The 14,122-nt window shown below is 33.4% G+C and overlaps 4 protein-coding genes across 6 annotated transcripts in view; 2 read left to right on the top strand and 2 right to left on the bottom strand.

The window, feature by feature from the left end:
- Window positions 1-553: 553 nt before the first annotated feature.
- Window positions 554-1,333, top strand: LOC149903476 (uncharacterized). Its single transcript, XM_090108902.1, has 2 exons — window positions 554-773; window positions 953-1,333. Exons 1-2 carry the CDS (start codon window positions 645-647, stop codon window positions 1,082-1,084), a joined length of 261 nt encoding a protein of 86 aa, XP_089965028.1. The 5' UTR covers window positions 554-644; the 3' UTR covers window positions 1,085-1,333.
- A 270-nt stretch (window positions 1,334-1,603) lies between these two features.
- LOC149903475 (uncharacterized) lies at window positions 1,604-4,473 on the bottom strand. Its single transcript, XM_090108901.1, has 5 exons — window positions 4,053-4,473; window positions 3,524-3,674; window positions 2,724-2,866; window positions 2,463-2,648; window positions 1,604-2,152 (listed from the first exon to the last, which is right to left on the bottom strand). The coding sequence occupies exons 1-5, from the start codon at window positions 4,240-4,242 to the stop codon at window positions 1,971-1,973; spliced, it is 852 nt and encodes a 283-aa protein (XP_089965027.1). The 5' UTR covers window positions 4,243-4,473; the 3' UTR covers window positions 1,604-1,970.
- Window positions 4,474-6,249: 1,776 nt separating this feature from the next.
- Window positions 6,250-9,052, top strand: thoc5 (THO complex subunit 5). The gene is made up of 5 exons (XM_090108914.1): window positions 6,250-6,478; window positions 6,585-6,722; window positions 6,800-7,090; window positions 7,177-7,516; window positions 7,801-9,052. Exons 1-5 carry the CDS (start codon window positions 6,383-6,385, stop codon window positions 9,006-9,008), a joined length of 2,073 nt encoding a protein of 690 aa, XP_089965040.1. The 5' UTR covers window positions 6,250-6,382; the 3' UTR covers window positions 9,009-9,052.
- Window positions 9,053-12,885: 3,833 nt separating this feature from the next.
- The window catches only part of Atg1 (serine/threonine-protein kinase unc-51-like protein Atg1), a 39,663-nt gene continuing 38,426 nt past the window's right edge, over window positions 12,886-14,122 (bottom strand). For all 3 annotated transcript variants that reach the window (XM_090108788.1, XM_090108789.1, XM_090108791.1), the window contains one exon: window positions 12,886-13,988. In XM_090108788.1, the coding sequence (XP_089964914.1) occupies window positions 13,903-13,988 (86 nt within the window). In that variant the 3' untranslated portion in view covers window positions 12,886-13,902. The remainder of the gene's footprint in view (window positions 13,989-14,122) is intronic.

The raw sequence follows: 14,122 nt of genomic DNA, 5'->3' as shown, positions 1-14,122 counted from the left end.
AGTTTATCCCGTGGACAAAAGTAAGTTTAATAGCTTGTGTTATTCTGGTACATTAAGCTACGGTATAATCAAAATCCATTCAGTGCTTTTCCGGAAACGGTAACAAACATCCATACATTCTTATAAACTTTAGAGATTATAATAATAGAGAACAAAACTTGATGCGAGTGAAAAGCCGAGGGATGGATATTATAGGATAGGTACATTTGTAAGCCACGAACGGAAAGCTAGCTATTGCTTATTTACTAACTATTTATTTAATCGTCTCTTTCACTCACGATTGTTGAATCATGCATAAGATGCTGCATGCACCTGAATCTGATGTCCCACGGCCGGTCAGGCAACAGACCGCGGCAGGCGTTCTCCCGAATAAATATTTAACTAACTGATGAACTAAGGCTTATTTAGAGAAGTCACAAATAGGTGACCCTCATTCTACTTCTCTGAGAAGTATTTTCTTCAGTAACAAATAAAATGTATAATAGACATGTATCCAGCCCTAGTACTTGAATAAAAAAAATAACGATGACATTTTCACACTGTCTTCTGTCAAAATGTAACTGTCACTAAAATTTTGGCTTAAAAAATCAGCTGGTAGCCTGGTATCACAAAGTACAAACATCTAAAAGGTTAACACATTGAAAATGGTTCACATTACAACAATCCTTCGTCGTGTTCCTGTAATTAAATTCCGCAAAGGAGGAATAGGGCAACCTGGTGCGCCCGCGGCAGCGGCACCCTCGGGAGCACCGGCAGCGGCCTCACATCAAACGGTATGTTGACCTTTATTTCATAATCATGTGAGCCGAATTTGTTTTGTTTCTCATTATTTAGACATTCCATTATGTAGGAAAATGCAAGTATCCCTTCTAAGTCGTGTTAATTTTAGTGTACCATGTAAAATGCATTATGTATTTTGATGTCATAATCAACTACATATATTTTTTCTCAGCCTGTTCAAGCTCAACCAAGCGCAGCAATGAGTACTGGCCCTATATCAGATATTGATTTACCTCCCCGCTACAGAAGACTACCTCTCTCACAAGAAGAGATTGATCACATCAATGGCGGTGGAGTTGTTTAGTGCACACAGTTACTTTTTGTAGATTTAACACTTAGTAGAACACTTACTATTTTTGTTAGTTGTAGCAAGTTATTTATTGTTATGGTAGAAATAGAATTTTTCTTGTATGTATGAAAGCATTTATAAATTGAATTAATTTTCATTTGCAAACCTTATTTGAAGGAAGTATTATTTATTGGTATGTTGGTTATTCTGCCATTTGTTTAATATTGTGGAAAATATAACTTTAAAATAAATTTTTATTATTAATTAGTCTTTTTATTAATTTCTTTATCTTTGTTGTAATAAAATTCTTTTTATCATGATTAAATTAATGCTTAAATTGATAATTCTTATGGAATTTTTGCTTGATTCTTTGACCAAATTTAGGTATATTCTGTGCTCACATTTTACAGCAAAATTAAGAAGTAATAAACATATAGCATTCAATATGTTTACGATTAAGTTCACAATCAGTTGAAGCATTAATCAAAATTTCTTCTGTTATTTGTCATATTTATTAATGTAAACAAACTTTCAGGAAACAAAAAAAACATTAGCAGCTAGTACAACTGCATCAGGCTTCATGGTTCCTCGAACAATAATGATTCAATATGGAAAACAAGGCGATGTGATTGTTTTCAAAATGTTACTTCAAAAATTAGAAGGAAAACCATTGAAAGTTTAGCAGCTTTTTTTTTAATATGTATATCAAATAAAAATTACACCTGTAACATAACAATGATTTAATATACTTTTAAAATATAAAAAATAAATGCTTACTTATATACTATTATAGATTTTATGTCATTGGCATAGTTGTAGTATAACTATTAACTATTTTTTTGGTGTGAAATCAACATACAAAATATAAATCACATACAATAAACTGAGGACTAGTAATAATCTAATAATATCGAACATTGAGTTTTTCTTTCTGGATGGACCACATCTGTGCAGACGGCCCATCATAGGCATTCTCACTATTATTTTCAAATTTTATTAAACCAAACTTTGCAAATTTTTTCTTCCATTCGCTTGTTTGTGATAATATTAGTAACGTTTTAGCAATTGAGGTTTTAATGTTATCTGAAATAAGGAAAATAATAATAAGAAATATACAGTAAGTATATGTATATAAATATATATTAGACATCTTTATTTATATTTAAAACTAGCGGTCCGCCCCGGCCTCGCCCGTGGTACATATTTCGCAATAAAAGGTAGCCTATGTTCTTTCTTAGGGTGTAAAGATTATCTGTGCCAAATTTCATCAAAATCGATCCAGTAGTTTATGAGCCTATTCATTACAATCAAACAAACAAACAAAGTTTTCCTCTTTATAATATTAGTGTAGACGTAAAATACAAGATAATATTATATAGTCAGGGCCACCTACCTGATAATCTGGAATTTATTACGATGGGATACGGCGGCAATCGCCCTAATGTTTCCAAAGTTATAATATCTTTACCTCCGTCGTGCATGTATTTTTTTGAATTTAGTAGGGTCGTTGAATCGACCGCTGCCCATTCCGCTTGTTTAGATAAGACCATTTGAGCAGAGGCCAAATGTGATCCAGATTCTGAAACCAATTAAAAAGATTGATAAGATATTCTATTTTGTTCTAATTTTTATCGAACATCTGTGTGTGGTTTACTTAGTAGTGATCCAAAGAAAGATGCATTTTCGCCCTTTTCTTTTAATGTCTTAAGGACTATTTTACTTCCGCTGAGTGATTCTTCATCGCTGTATGCAAACGTACATCCGCGAAGGTCGTGTAAAGTATTGACGTTATGGGCCCTGTAATAAAATAAAATAAAAATTATAAGTGTCCAATCAACCGGAATCAAAAATTAGGAATTACTATACCTATACGACGAAAATCAATTGAGAAATAATAGAAGCATATTGTGTTATCAGGAGACATGGCTGATAACAATTAATTTATCTACTTATTTGCTTTTAGACTATTGTAACTACTCGATGTATTCGATATTATTTACACAGAACATCAAACTGTATTGTTTATTAATGTTAATTTACTAGTGGTGCAAGAGTCGTATTTTAAAACACCTACGCGACTATAGCTATGTGGTGAAAAATCTCAAAATGAGCACAAGGCTGACATGTTTTAATTTATTTTTCTCATCGAATAATTCAATGGCAAATATTCTGTCTCATTAAAAAGCAATACTAGATTGCCATAATAATTTTGTAATTTTAAGTAAGTAGGTATATGAATAATATGAAATGCAAAACAAAGTTTCTTACTTAGGTACATAAAAAAATAATAATACTTATCGGTAGGCCGTTACCACTCAATACAGCAGTTTTACTCAAATGTGACCTATATTAATGACACTTGATTACTATGAGATGATTAAATACATATTATATCTATTTTAATAATTTAAAACGACGCAATACTAAAATTCTTTAGTTGTAGGTAACCATTACCTTTTATCACTATGTATAATAACATCGGAGAAATATCCAGGTTTATTTTCCACATTCATTTGATGGGCAAATACTGGAGTAACAGGCAAAAGCTGTATGTATTTATTTCCTTTCTGCCTTATTCTCATATAGGCTGCTGCAGTCATAAAAGCTGTAAAATGTTCAAATGATTAAAAACATCAAAAAAATTGAATTAAATTTCCATTTCCTTTATTTTTATTATATACTAGCGGTCCGCCCCGGCTTCGCCCGTGGTACATATTTACGTTTTCTCCACATAAAAACCATCCTCGTACTTCAAGGAATATAATAAAAAAAGAATTATCGAAATCGGTTGAGCCGTTCTCGAGTTATGCGCTTACCAACACATTTTGCGATTCATTTTTATATATAAGACATAACCAATATAAAGAGGATGTTGTTTCTGTCTTATGCGGGTAGTTTTGTATATAGCCGATAGCGGGTATGTTAACTAGGTTTTGTAGATCTCCGAAAATATTTTAGGAAAACAAAAAAAATAAGAACTTACCCAGATCAAGCTTATCAGACTGAAAGGGATCTGGACGGTTAGCTATTGGTCCCGGGCTTCGGCTTTCATATTGCAATGAAACGTAGCAATCCAAAGCTTCTTCCACTAGTTCTATTATTAGCTCATATAATTCAACGGGATGTGTAGGACACATGTAAGTTGCAAAACGAAGTTCAAGCTTGTCTACCATTTTCTTTATTAAAATAAATTTTTCCTGAGTCTTATTGCAAGCGAATGTCCGATGTTTATTAAAATATTGAAGAGAATGTTATTTATTTGTACATATTATCAACGTAGACGATAAACAGTAAACACGCCGTGTTCACGACCTCGCTGGTTCTTGTTCGCTGCTGTTTCGGTGACATCATACTGTAGTCTGTACACGTGATAGAATAATGATCAATAATACATATATTAATCCTATAATGGACAATTGGAATGTCTGTTTAGCATTAGCTTTTGGTATAAATGTTATAGAATGAATTTGATATATGATACTCTATAGTTACTTAATACTATATACGCGCTAATCTCATGATTTGAAAAATTATTTCGGTGTTAGATAGCCCATTCATCGAGGAAGGCTATATTATATCATCACGCTAAGACCAACACGAGCGGAGCCACGCGGGTGAAACCGCGGAGCGCAGCTAGTTTAAAATATACTTCAAAAGAACTGCATTTCTAAATAGAAATTTAATTTTTTGTACATATGTATTTGTAATAAAATGTATTTTTTTGTGTCTTTGAGCCTTTAATCTAGATAATATACATTTATACTATATACTACTAATATAAAGCTGAAGAATTTGTTTCTTTGACCGCGCCAATCACAGGAACTTATATACTGATTTAAAAATTCTTTCAACGCGGGGTTTGTACTTTGTTAAGTCATTCGCGAGTGTTATGGGCTATACTTACTTAAACAATCGTAATATAATATCATGTCCCAAGGGCGAAGTCAAGGCAGCCACCATAAACCAGGGTTGGAAAAAATCGAAGAAAGCACGATTTATTGAAAAAATCCTAATAATTAATCATTACTTTTTTGATTTTTTGCTTTTATTATTTAAGTAACTGTATTTTTGTGCGTAACGGAACGCGCCGCGTGCCTAAAGAGACAGTACGGGGATTTCCCTTTAATCTAACGTGCTATTGAATGTCAAACAAACTTTTTCCAGTGGTGAAGCAATTGTTTGGAGCGATAGCTTTTTAAGCTGCTGTAGAAAGAGTGTTTTCTACATTTGGAATTGTTCACAGCAAATTAAGAAACCGACTGGGAGTCGAAAAGGCTGGAAAACTAGTTTTTTTATTCAAATATTATAATAGTGATATTGATCCCTCAGATTTAAACGACCCTAGTTTTTAATAATTAAGATATCTTAATCTGTTTTATGCACAGGTTTTATGTTGATCTGTGAAAGAAAGTAAAATTAAACCCATGAATTAAACCTTTTTGTTTTAATCAAGTTTTAATCATTGATTTTTATTGGAAAAATTGGTTGTTTGTAAAGTAGGTTTTAGTTTACGATGGAGATGTTTACATGATAACCATGGTGATAACGTCTTATTGGTGGCAGCGTGGTGACTGGTGGCAGCGCTCGAGATGAGACGGGAGATCGGTCCGTCTCTCTCTCGATATACCTGCGATCGCGCTCGTGAGGTTTTGGTGTGACACAAGTTTCGGAACATGTCACCCGACAAACGATTTTAAAAACGTTATCACGTTAAAATCGGTTGATTTAAATCATGATTGTCTACCTGTACTTTCGAATTCTCATCTGCACTCAGTTGGACAGCTTACAAGTGACGGCATAGTGCTGAATCTTATTATTTTATGCTCTTATATCGTTCTAGATAGGTCACCTGGTAGTTCAAATGACCAATAACTTTTTCAACATGGGCCTGTAGTCTAATTTTGTTCTTTAACCATTGGCACTTGGCAGTACTCAGCACAGAGCAAGCACTCAGTAGTAGACTAGTAGTAGCGTTTAGCTACTATTATGTATTCTGTGCTAGTAGAGTCTTTACACAATACACAATCAGCACTCAGCCGTGGATGAGAGAAGTTAATATTTTTGTCATAAGATTGTGTTTTTTTTAGTCTGTGCCTTTTATACCTCTTTAACATAACATCTGTGTAACATATAAATTATAACCTAAAATATATATATAAAAGTACTCTGTGCCTAAAATACACAAACGTCAAACAAGCAGTTTGTTTATTCCATGGTTTATTCTAATCTGCTACATAAAAAATTATTAAGGTGTTTATAGGTACCGATTGCGAATCCTTAGATGAATTAAATTTGTATTTTTAAGAAATAGTCATGGGAAAAGAAGACACTACGACGAAGAAACGTCGCAAATTAAATACAAGTTCTAGTAACGAGAGCTCTAAACAAAGTCCCGTGGATTTGTACAAGGTAGAGTTCCGCTAATCTAAATAAATTTAGCTTATGATTTACTTAAGATATACCTAGAAATTTTTAAAGCCAATAAAGTTATTTAATTGAAGGTCCTCTTTTTTAGAAAGTAGTAGAATTCGAAGAATCTGAGGCTAAATTGAGGCCCGCAGAAAAAGATGCAACATTATTTATGAAAATTTGCCAAGATGTTCGTCAACTTTTTGCAGATATAGCAGAGTTAAAAGCCAAAGGCACAGAAGAGGTAAGTTTTCAAATATTTTAAACACAACATTGTCTTCAATTGCATAACAATGTCTTTGTAAACAATTCACATTGCAGGCTAAGGAAAAAATAAATGCAAAAAGAATAGAGGCGTCATTACAATTGGTTGCATTAAAAAAATTAAATCGTTTAGAAAAGGTGCGAACCAGGGCAGGACGGGACGCACTCCACAAGGAGAAGCAGAGAGTAGACTCAACTCAATTGCTTTTGCAAAATTTATTGTATGAAGCTGATCACCTAAATAAGGAAGTTACAAAATGTTTGCAATTTAAATCCAAAGATGAAGAAATTGAACTGGTGCCTGTTGAACATTTTTATAAAAATGCTCCAACAGAAATTACGCGTCCAGTAAGTTGTGGATTTAATTTTATAATTACAGAATAATGTACTAATATAATAACCTTAATAACCTCAAGTAATGTTAATGTTAACAGGAAATTACCAAAAAAGATGAACACCAACTTCAGCTAGCCAGGTTGGAATGGGAGCTTCGGCAGCGCAGAGAGCTAGCGGGAGCATGCAATGAACTTATTGCTTCCAAGGAAAGAGTGGCGGCGGCTATAGCAGCTGCGAGGTCCCGGCTGGATGCCTTAGCACCACATCTTAGAGATGTTCTTAAATCAACTAAGCCTCTACAGGAGTGCTTGGCATTGAGACTAGATGAAAAGAGAGAAGAAACTAAATTGGCATCTTTACTTCCCTCACCTCTATTTCTTCTTTATACAAATGCCAGTGCATATTCTGATGCATTGGGTGTTAAAAACATAAGCGTAGGTAGGTGTCACTATTTTTTTAAATGCAAATACATTGTGTGTTTTTAGTTTTTTCAAATCGGACCAGTAGTTCCTGAGATTAGCGCGTTTAAACAAACAAACTCTTCAGCTTAATAATATTAGTATAGATGATTTGACAAAAGGATAATTTTTAGTTTTAGACAATTATGAATACCTTACTATATTAATTGATTATCACCACTAGACAAATTCTTATAATATACATATTTTATTATAATACACAAGCATAATGAATGGTCCTAGAATATTTTTTTTAATTTGCAGTTATATCTGGAGATGAAGATGAAGCTAGAAGGCTAGAACAAATAAGCCATGTAGAAAATGAGCTGGTTGTTTCCAATGATTCAGATTCAGATCAAGATGCTAATGATGAGGATCAGCGGGAAAAAAAGAAACGCCATCATAGATCAACAAAAGTATCAAAAGAGGAGAAGGCAGAAGCAAAAAAGAAAGAAGCTCTGAAAAAGCACCCCTTAAATGTTTCTCTATCAGTTAAAATCCCTGATGGAACTGCTTTAAACTTGGCTTTTTCCTATCTTATGCATTTAAAAATCATTGTGGTCAAGTTTTATTTAGATCATTCAAAGCCAATTGCCGGAGTTTCCGCTGCTGATGTCCTGGATGGAGACTGTGTCCTCAATGAGTTGTATACTGGAGATACAGGAAATGACTCTCCTCATCCGGCCACTGCTTATGTACTTAAGGCAGCTGGTATTGCAGATGCTTTTCAACACTTTATTCCTGAAGTGGGTAGGCCTTACATATGGGCCCAAAGAATGTGTGGATTAGATTTTATGACTGCAATAGGAGACGAACAGAAAGATCTTAAAAATTTCCAATTATGTCCTAGTTTAAGTGTGGCTACAGTTGAAAATTTTATTTTTACTTTACAAAAAAGATTAAAAGCAAGAGTTGAACTAATGAAAGAGTTGCAAGATCTTGAGTCTGGTAAAATCATGCCATCTAAAGAAACTTCTACTATTAGGTTGTCAGGATCTTTGACACAGTGGCAATCAGTCAGTTGGTCAGAATATAGTCAAGCTCCATCAACAGCATTTTTAATATCAGAAGGTTTAGTTACTCCAGATAACATGTTATATCGTGCAATCATTACTCGCCAGTCTGCAAAATTAGTGGCTTTAGTGGCCCTAAGCAGTGATTACCCAAAGAAAGCGCCTCTTTTCTCATTAACTCTACATTACAATGGAACTCATCACAATGCTACTAATGATGATATTAGAGATATTGAGAGAGTTGTCAATACAGATTGGCAAAGTGGGAATATTAAATCTCATCATAGTCTTTCACACAAAATCCAACAATTGTTAATATGTCTTGATATTTTGTTAGAATCAATGGGTACATCTGAATTTCCGCCTGATAAAGTCATGATGCAACCTGTGAGGGGCAGAAACAGGATGAAACCTTATAAATACGTAAAACAAGGAACAGGTATTTTTGTACAGTATTGATGTAACAATTCTGTTTATAAAAAATAAATACTTATTTTGTAAAATACATTTGTTTTCATTAATAAATAATCCCTCTTAATCTACACTTATATTAGAAAGAAATGATTTATTTTTGTATGTAATGAATAAACTCGGAATTTCTGGAATGATTCTAAAAATTCATTCATCAAGATTGTTTGGAGGCTACATTATAATAGAACCTAATAGATCCCACCGCAGGGTTATTGCGTTCATAGTTTTTTTGATTAAACCAAAATTTTATAAGTTTATTTTTAATTAGGAGAATATCTATATTATATCGACTAGGTTGCCAGTCAAAATTTGGCCGCATGCATGTTTAATTCTATAGTAGACCTAGAACTCAACTATAGAAATAGGGCTTGCCATTCAAAAAATATGAAATTTAAAATTTTCAATATCTACGTATAAACAAATAGCCGCCTCCTTGGTGCAGTGATTGACGCTTGAGCGTAGCACCGAGGGGTCGATCACCTACTATTACCTATTTAATTTGGTTTGTTCCTAAAGAAAATCGATCAGTGCAACAGATGTATAATGCATCTGCCCCTTCCCCACTAGGGGAAATGGGACTTCACTTATGTATAAACAAAAAATAAAATACACGCCGTGGCGCAGGTGTAGGTATCTTTACGCTGCCTAGTATCACAGAATAATTACTAGTAGCCTAGATACAGAAGCTTTTCTTCGCAATGGTTTTCAAAGAAATATGTACTCAAATCAAAATGTATAATATTTTATGTTAAGATTCTCTAATATAAAATACTAGCAAATAGCAATGCCCTGCAGTTAGACTACAAGCCCGCATAGGACAAAAATATGGGTCAAATGAACCACCAGGGGACATATCTAGAACGATAGCAGAGCAAAAAATAATAAGATCCATCACTATGCCGTCACTTGTAAGCTGTCCAACTGAGTGCAGATGAGAATTGAAAAGTACAGGTAGACTCGGTAAATTTTGGTCATATATTTTTGTACGGCATTCTTAACCATCGATAGATCCATTAAAAATAATAAGAAACCGCTCAGTGCCGTACAAAAATGGTGGTCCACCAAGTCGGAATTTTTATTTAATTTCCGAGAGTTACCGGGGGTAAATTTGGTCATTTGACCATGTACGGCATCTGTGTCATACTATTGCTATACTGCTTTTAATCCATTATTCCGCAACGCCGTACAAAAATCATGGGGACAAGGGGAAAAAATCGAGAGTTGTAATCCCCTCTCTTTCCCCACTCCAGGGGGTCATTTGACTAAGTACGGCTTCGGTTCCAAAACATTATCTAGCACTCAAAAGTACTATTAAAAGCAATGCCGTCAAAAAATAATTGTTCTTTTTAAATGTATACCAATAATCATCTTAATTTCATCGAATTCTTGATATAAAGAGCTGTAAGGTCATTTGACCCTGTACGGGAACTTTTTTTTTAACATGATATTGTAAAATTCAATTGTTGTATAGTATTGCCGTTCAAAAGAAACCGTTCTAAAAAAAGTTATAGAGAAATGCAAAACCAGAAATTTTGTTAAAGTTTAAACATCGTAGATTAATGAAATATAATAGTTTTCTACACTTTATCCGTTGTTTTAAATAGTATTAACATAGATAAATTAGGAAAAAACGATGCCGTACATTTTTGTGCAGACCACATCTTTTAGGCTGATGAAAGCGACGAAAGCTACAATTTTAAGAGTGCTTTATGGCCATTTGATACAGTACAGCATTAACATATTTTTACCCAACTACGGCAAAGCAAAAGGAGGGTTATGGTTGTTTACAGGTCATGTATGTATGTTCATCTATTCCCTCGTAACTTCTAAACTACTTATCAGAATTCGACAAATGACATATCATTAGATGCGTCTGAATTGTTCACTGGATAACCAACGACCAGCTAGCTAAAGGCTATATGGGGTTTCACAAAATCTAATGTGGCGCCCTCTAGCGGACAAAACATACAGAGTAAAAAAATAAAGTTAAGATAAATATGCAGTGTTTGGTATCATTTGAAAGCGCTTTACTTGTACATTTTGAATATGTATATATTACTAGCATTTGCTTGTGACTTTACCTGTATTCATGGACTGATAGCATATAATTCACATCTTTTCGTTCATAGCTTTTTTATTAGTTCATCAATTTAACGGAGTCCATTCCACCTGACTCCGACTTTCCAAGGTGATAATTAACCACCTCGAGCTTCTTAATATTAATGTATATTTATATTTTATTATAAAAATATAAAGCAAACATTTCGTTATATGGATTTTTTTCTTTTTCAGATTTTTCCCCTTTGAACCAATGAAAATGTACGGCACATGAAAAAATATTATCTATGCATAAAATACTTTAAAAATAAATTTATTTCGTGTTGTGTCAAATGACCCCCTGGAGTGGGGAAAGAGAGGGGATTACAACTCTCGATTTTTTCCCCTTGTCCCCATGATTTTGTACGGCGTTGCGGAATAATGGATTAAAAGCAGTATAGCAATAGTATGACACAGATGCCGTACATGGTCAAATGACCAAATTTACCCCCGGTAACTCTCGGAAATTAAATAAAAATTCCGACTTGGTGGACCACCATTTTTGTACGGCACTGAGCGGTTTCTTATTATTTTTAATGGATCTATCGATGGTTAAGAATGCCGTACAAAAATATATGACCAAAATTTACCGAGTCTACCTGTACTTTTCAATTCTCATCTGCACTCAGTTGGACAGCTTACAAGTGACGGCATAGTGATGAATCTTATTATTTTTTGCTCTGCTATCGTTCTAGATATGTCCCCTGGTGGTTCATTTGACCCATATTTTTGTCCTATGCGGGCTTGTAGTCTAAGTTTCACCCGCATAGATAGCGATATCGTGACAGTGAAAAGTCTACTATACCTAGGTCGGACTATAGGTTTAATTTTTAATCACATGAAAATCACCTTTACCCCGTCCCGCACTACGGCCTGCTCGAACAGTATACCTAGGTACTATTTTCTGTAGATTGACACTTTTAAAAATTCGTTATATCTTTTGAATGGAATATCCAATTCTTTTCATTTAAAAAGTATTTTGCTGGTATTGAAACAGTCTATAATAAAACATCATTTAATGGGATAAGGATTAATATATGTGTATGGATAACATGGTTTGATTACTGTCGGCACTTCTATTTACTTTGAAAACGTAAAAAAGTTGTTGTAGTAACATAACTACTGAAGATGGACATATGGTATCGTGGACTTTCTTGTAGATATTGATCCATTCTACAATACCGTAGAACATTTTTTTGTTCTATCTTCCATAGATTCCGCAGCGCACGCGATGCCAGAACTTTTATTGAGGAATTTTTTACACCTTGGGTTACATTATTGCATTTTTGGTAAGGATCTCTATTTTTTTTCAAAATGCAATATAGCCTATGTTGCTCAGTGAAGATGCAGCTTTCTAATGGTGTGTAAGAATTTTTGAAATCGGTCCAGTAGTTTATGCGTGAAAACCATACATACATAATTACAAACTTTTCCTCTTTATAATATTAGTATAGATATAGATCATCATTTTTCTTTTTGTCATTGCGTACTAAGACCCCTGTAGAACCGCCATCCTGTTACAAATGACCCGAAATTTTGTGTCAGTGTTTCGGGTCATTTGTAACAGGATGGCGGTAATTGCAAACGTAATAAATACTTAAAATATTCTACGTTATCAGCGTACATCAAGCGTACTGCGTACATGCCAAGCTTTAGGTTCCATTGAGTATAGTAAATGCACATGCGCACATACATCCACAGACAAATGTCCAATTACTACTAAATATAATAGTGGGTACTCTAGGTATTAAATCAAAACAAAATTAGGTATAATACAACAGTCTTTATTTATTCTTATTTTTGTAAAGCATTGATCATTTTGGGAAAGAAAATAAAAAATACATAATAGGATCACAATTGGCTATTACAGAATACAGTTTGCGAAAATACACAAATTTAAACATCATACTGAAAAATTTCCTAAAAAATACTTTGAAAACATTATTCGTAGCTTAACCTAAAAATGCCATATTGTTATTGGTCGATAATGAGATCTATAGCATCTTGTCCATATCGAGATATTTTACTTCATAATTTTCACACTACATAATTAATAGTAATAATATTAGAATGTTAATACAATAATTATGAGATGTGTTTGCAAAAAACAATACTACATTTTTACACCTACATGTACATTTTGATATTCTCTTTGTCAATTTCTAAAATTATATAAAACCTCTTTAATGGCAATATGTATATGTTAGCGGAGCTGAATGGACATGTCATAAATTTCTTGTACTAAAGTTACAAACAATAATATGAAAGTACAACCATTATTAAAAGCAAGAAGCTTATATCTAATACACTGGAGATTTCAGGTATGAACTTGCCAAGTTGGTGTGAAAGGTATAAAAAAACATACAGGCGTCAATCCATGTCATATTTTCTTGTTACAAGTTAATGTTCATACTGAAATCTCCAGTGTATTAGATATAAGCTTCTTGATTAAAAGAGTATAATGACACATCTATTTATCTACTTATCTATGAAAGTTTAAGCTGTACTAATTCATTTGCACTAAAATGTTCTAGAGCTCTACAGTCCCTACTTAAAAGAAAACCTACATACTGTTAAAAAAATATATAACTTACTATTGCAATCTCTGGTAATCTTCTTTACTACATTTGTGTTTATATGATTTGTTGAAGTCATTCACTTTTTTATTTTTACACATTTTTTAAATATTTTTTTTTTATCACTTCAAGTCATTTATAAAGACAAAATAAAATCACTTCTCATCTTGTATAGTGTACTTAATTCTATATGTTGATAGCTTATTGCATTATGAGATCCCAGCCTCTAGTTTTACGTCCATTATCTTGCGCGGCCCTTTGAGGCAATTGAGCCGCCTCTGTACTGCATCCCGATCTGTATTGTAACATAATTTAATTAGGACATGTAAGAAGTGTTTTGATTTTATGTAAACAGGCCCAGTAGACAAAGTAACAATTACAAAACGATAACGAAGTTAGAAATCGCAAAAATGTATGGGATTGACATAC

Source organism: Colias eurytheme, chromosome 13 (assembly GCF_061535395.1).
Source record: "Colias eurytheme isolate Ceu_HAF_F1 chromosome 13, ilColEury1 Martin Lab GWU primary, whole genome shotgun sequence".
Taxonomy (NCBI): domain Eukaryota; kingdom Metazoa; phylum Arthropoda; class Insecta; order Lepidoptera; family Pieridae; genus Colias; species Colias eurytheme.
This window is presented reverse-complemented; position numbering and strand designations above follow the sequence as displayed.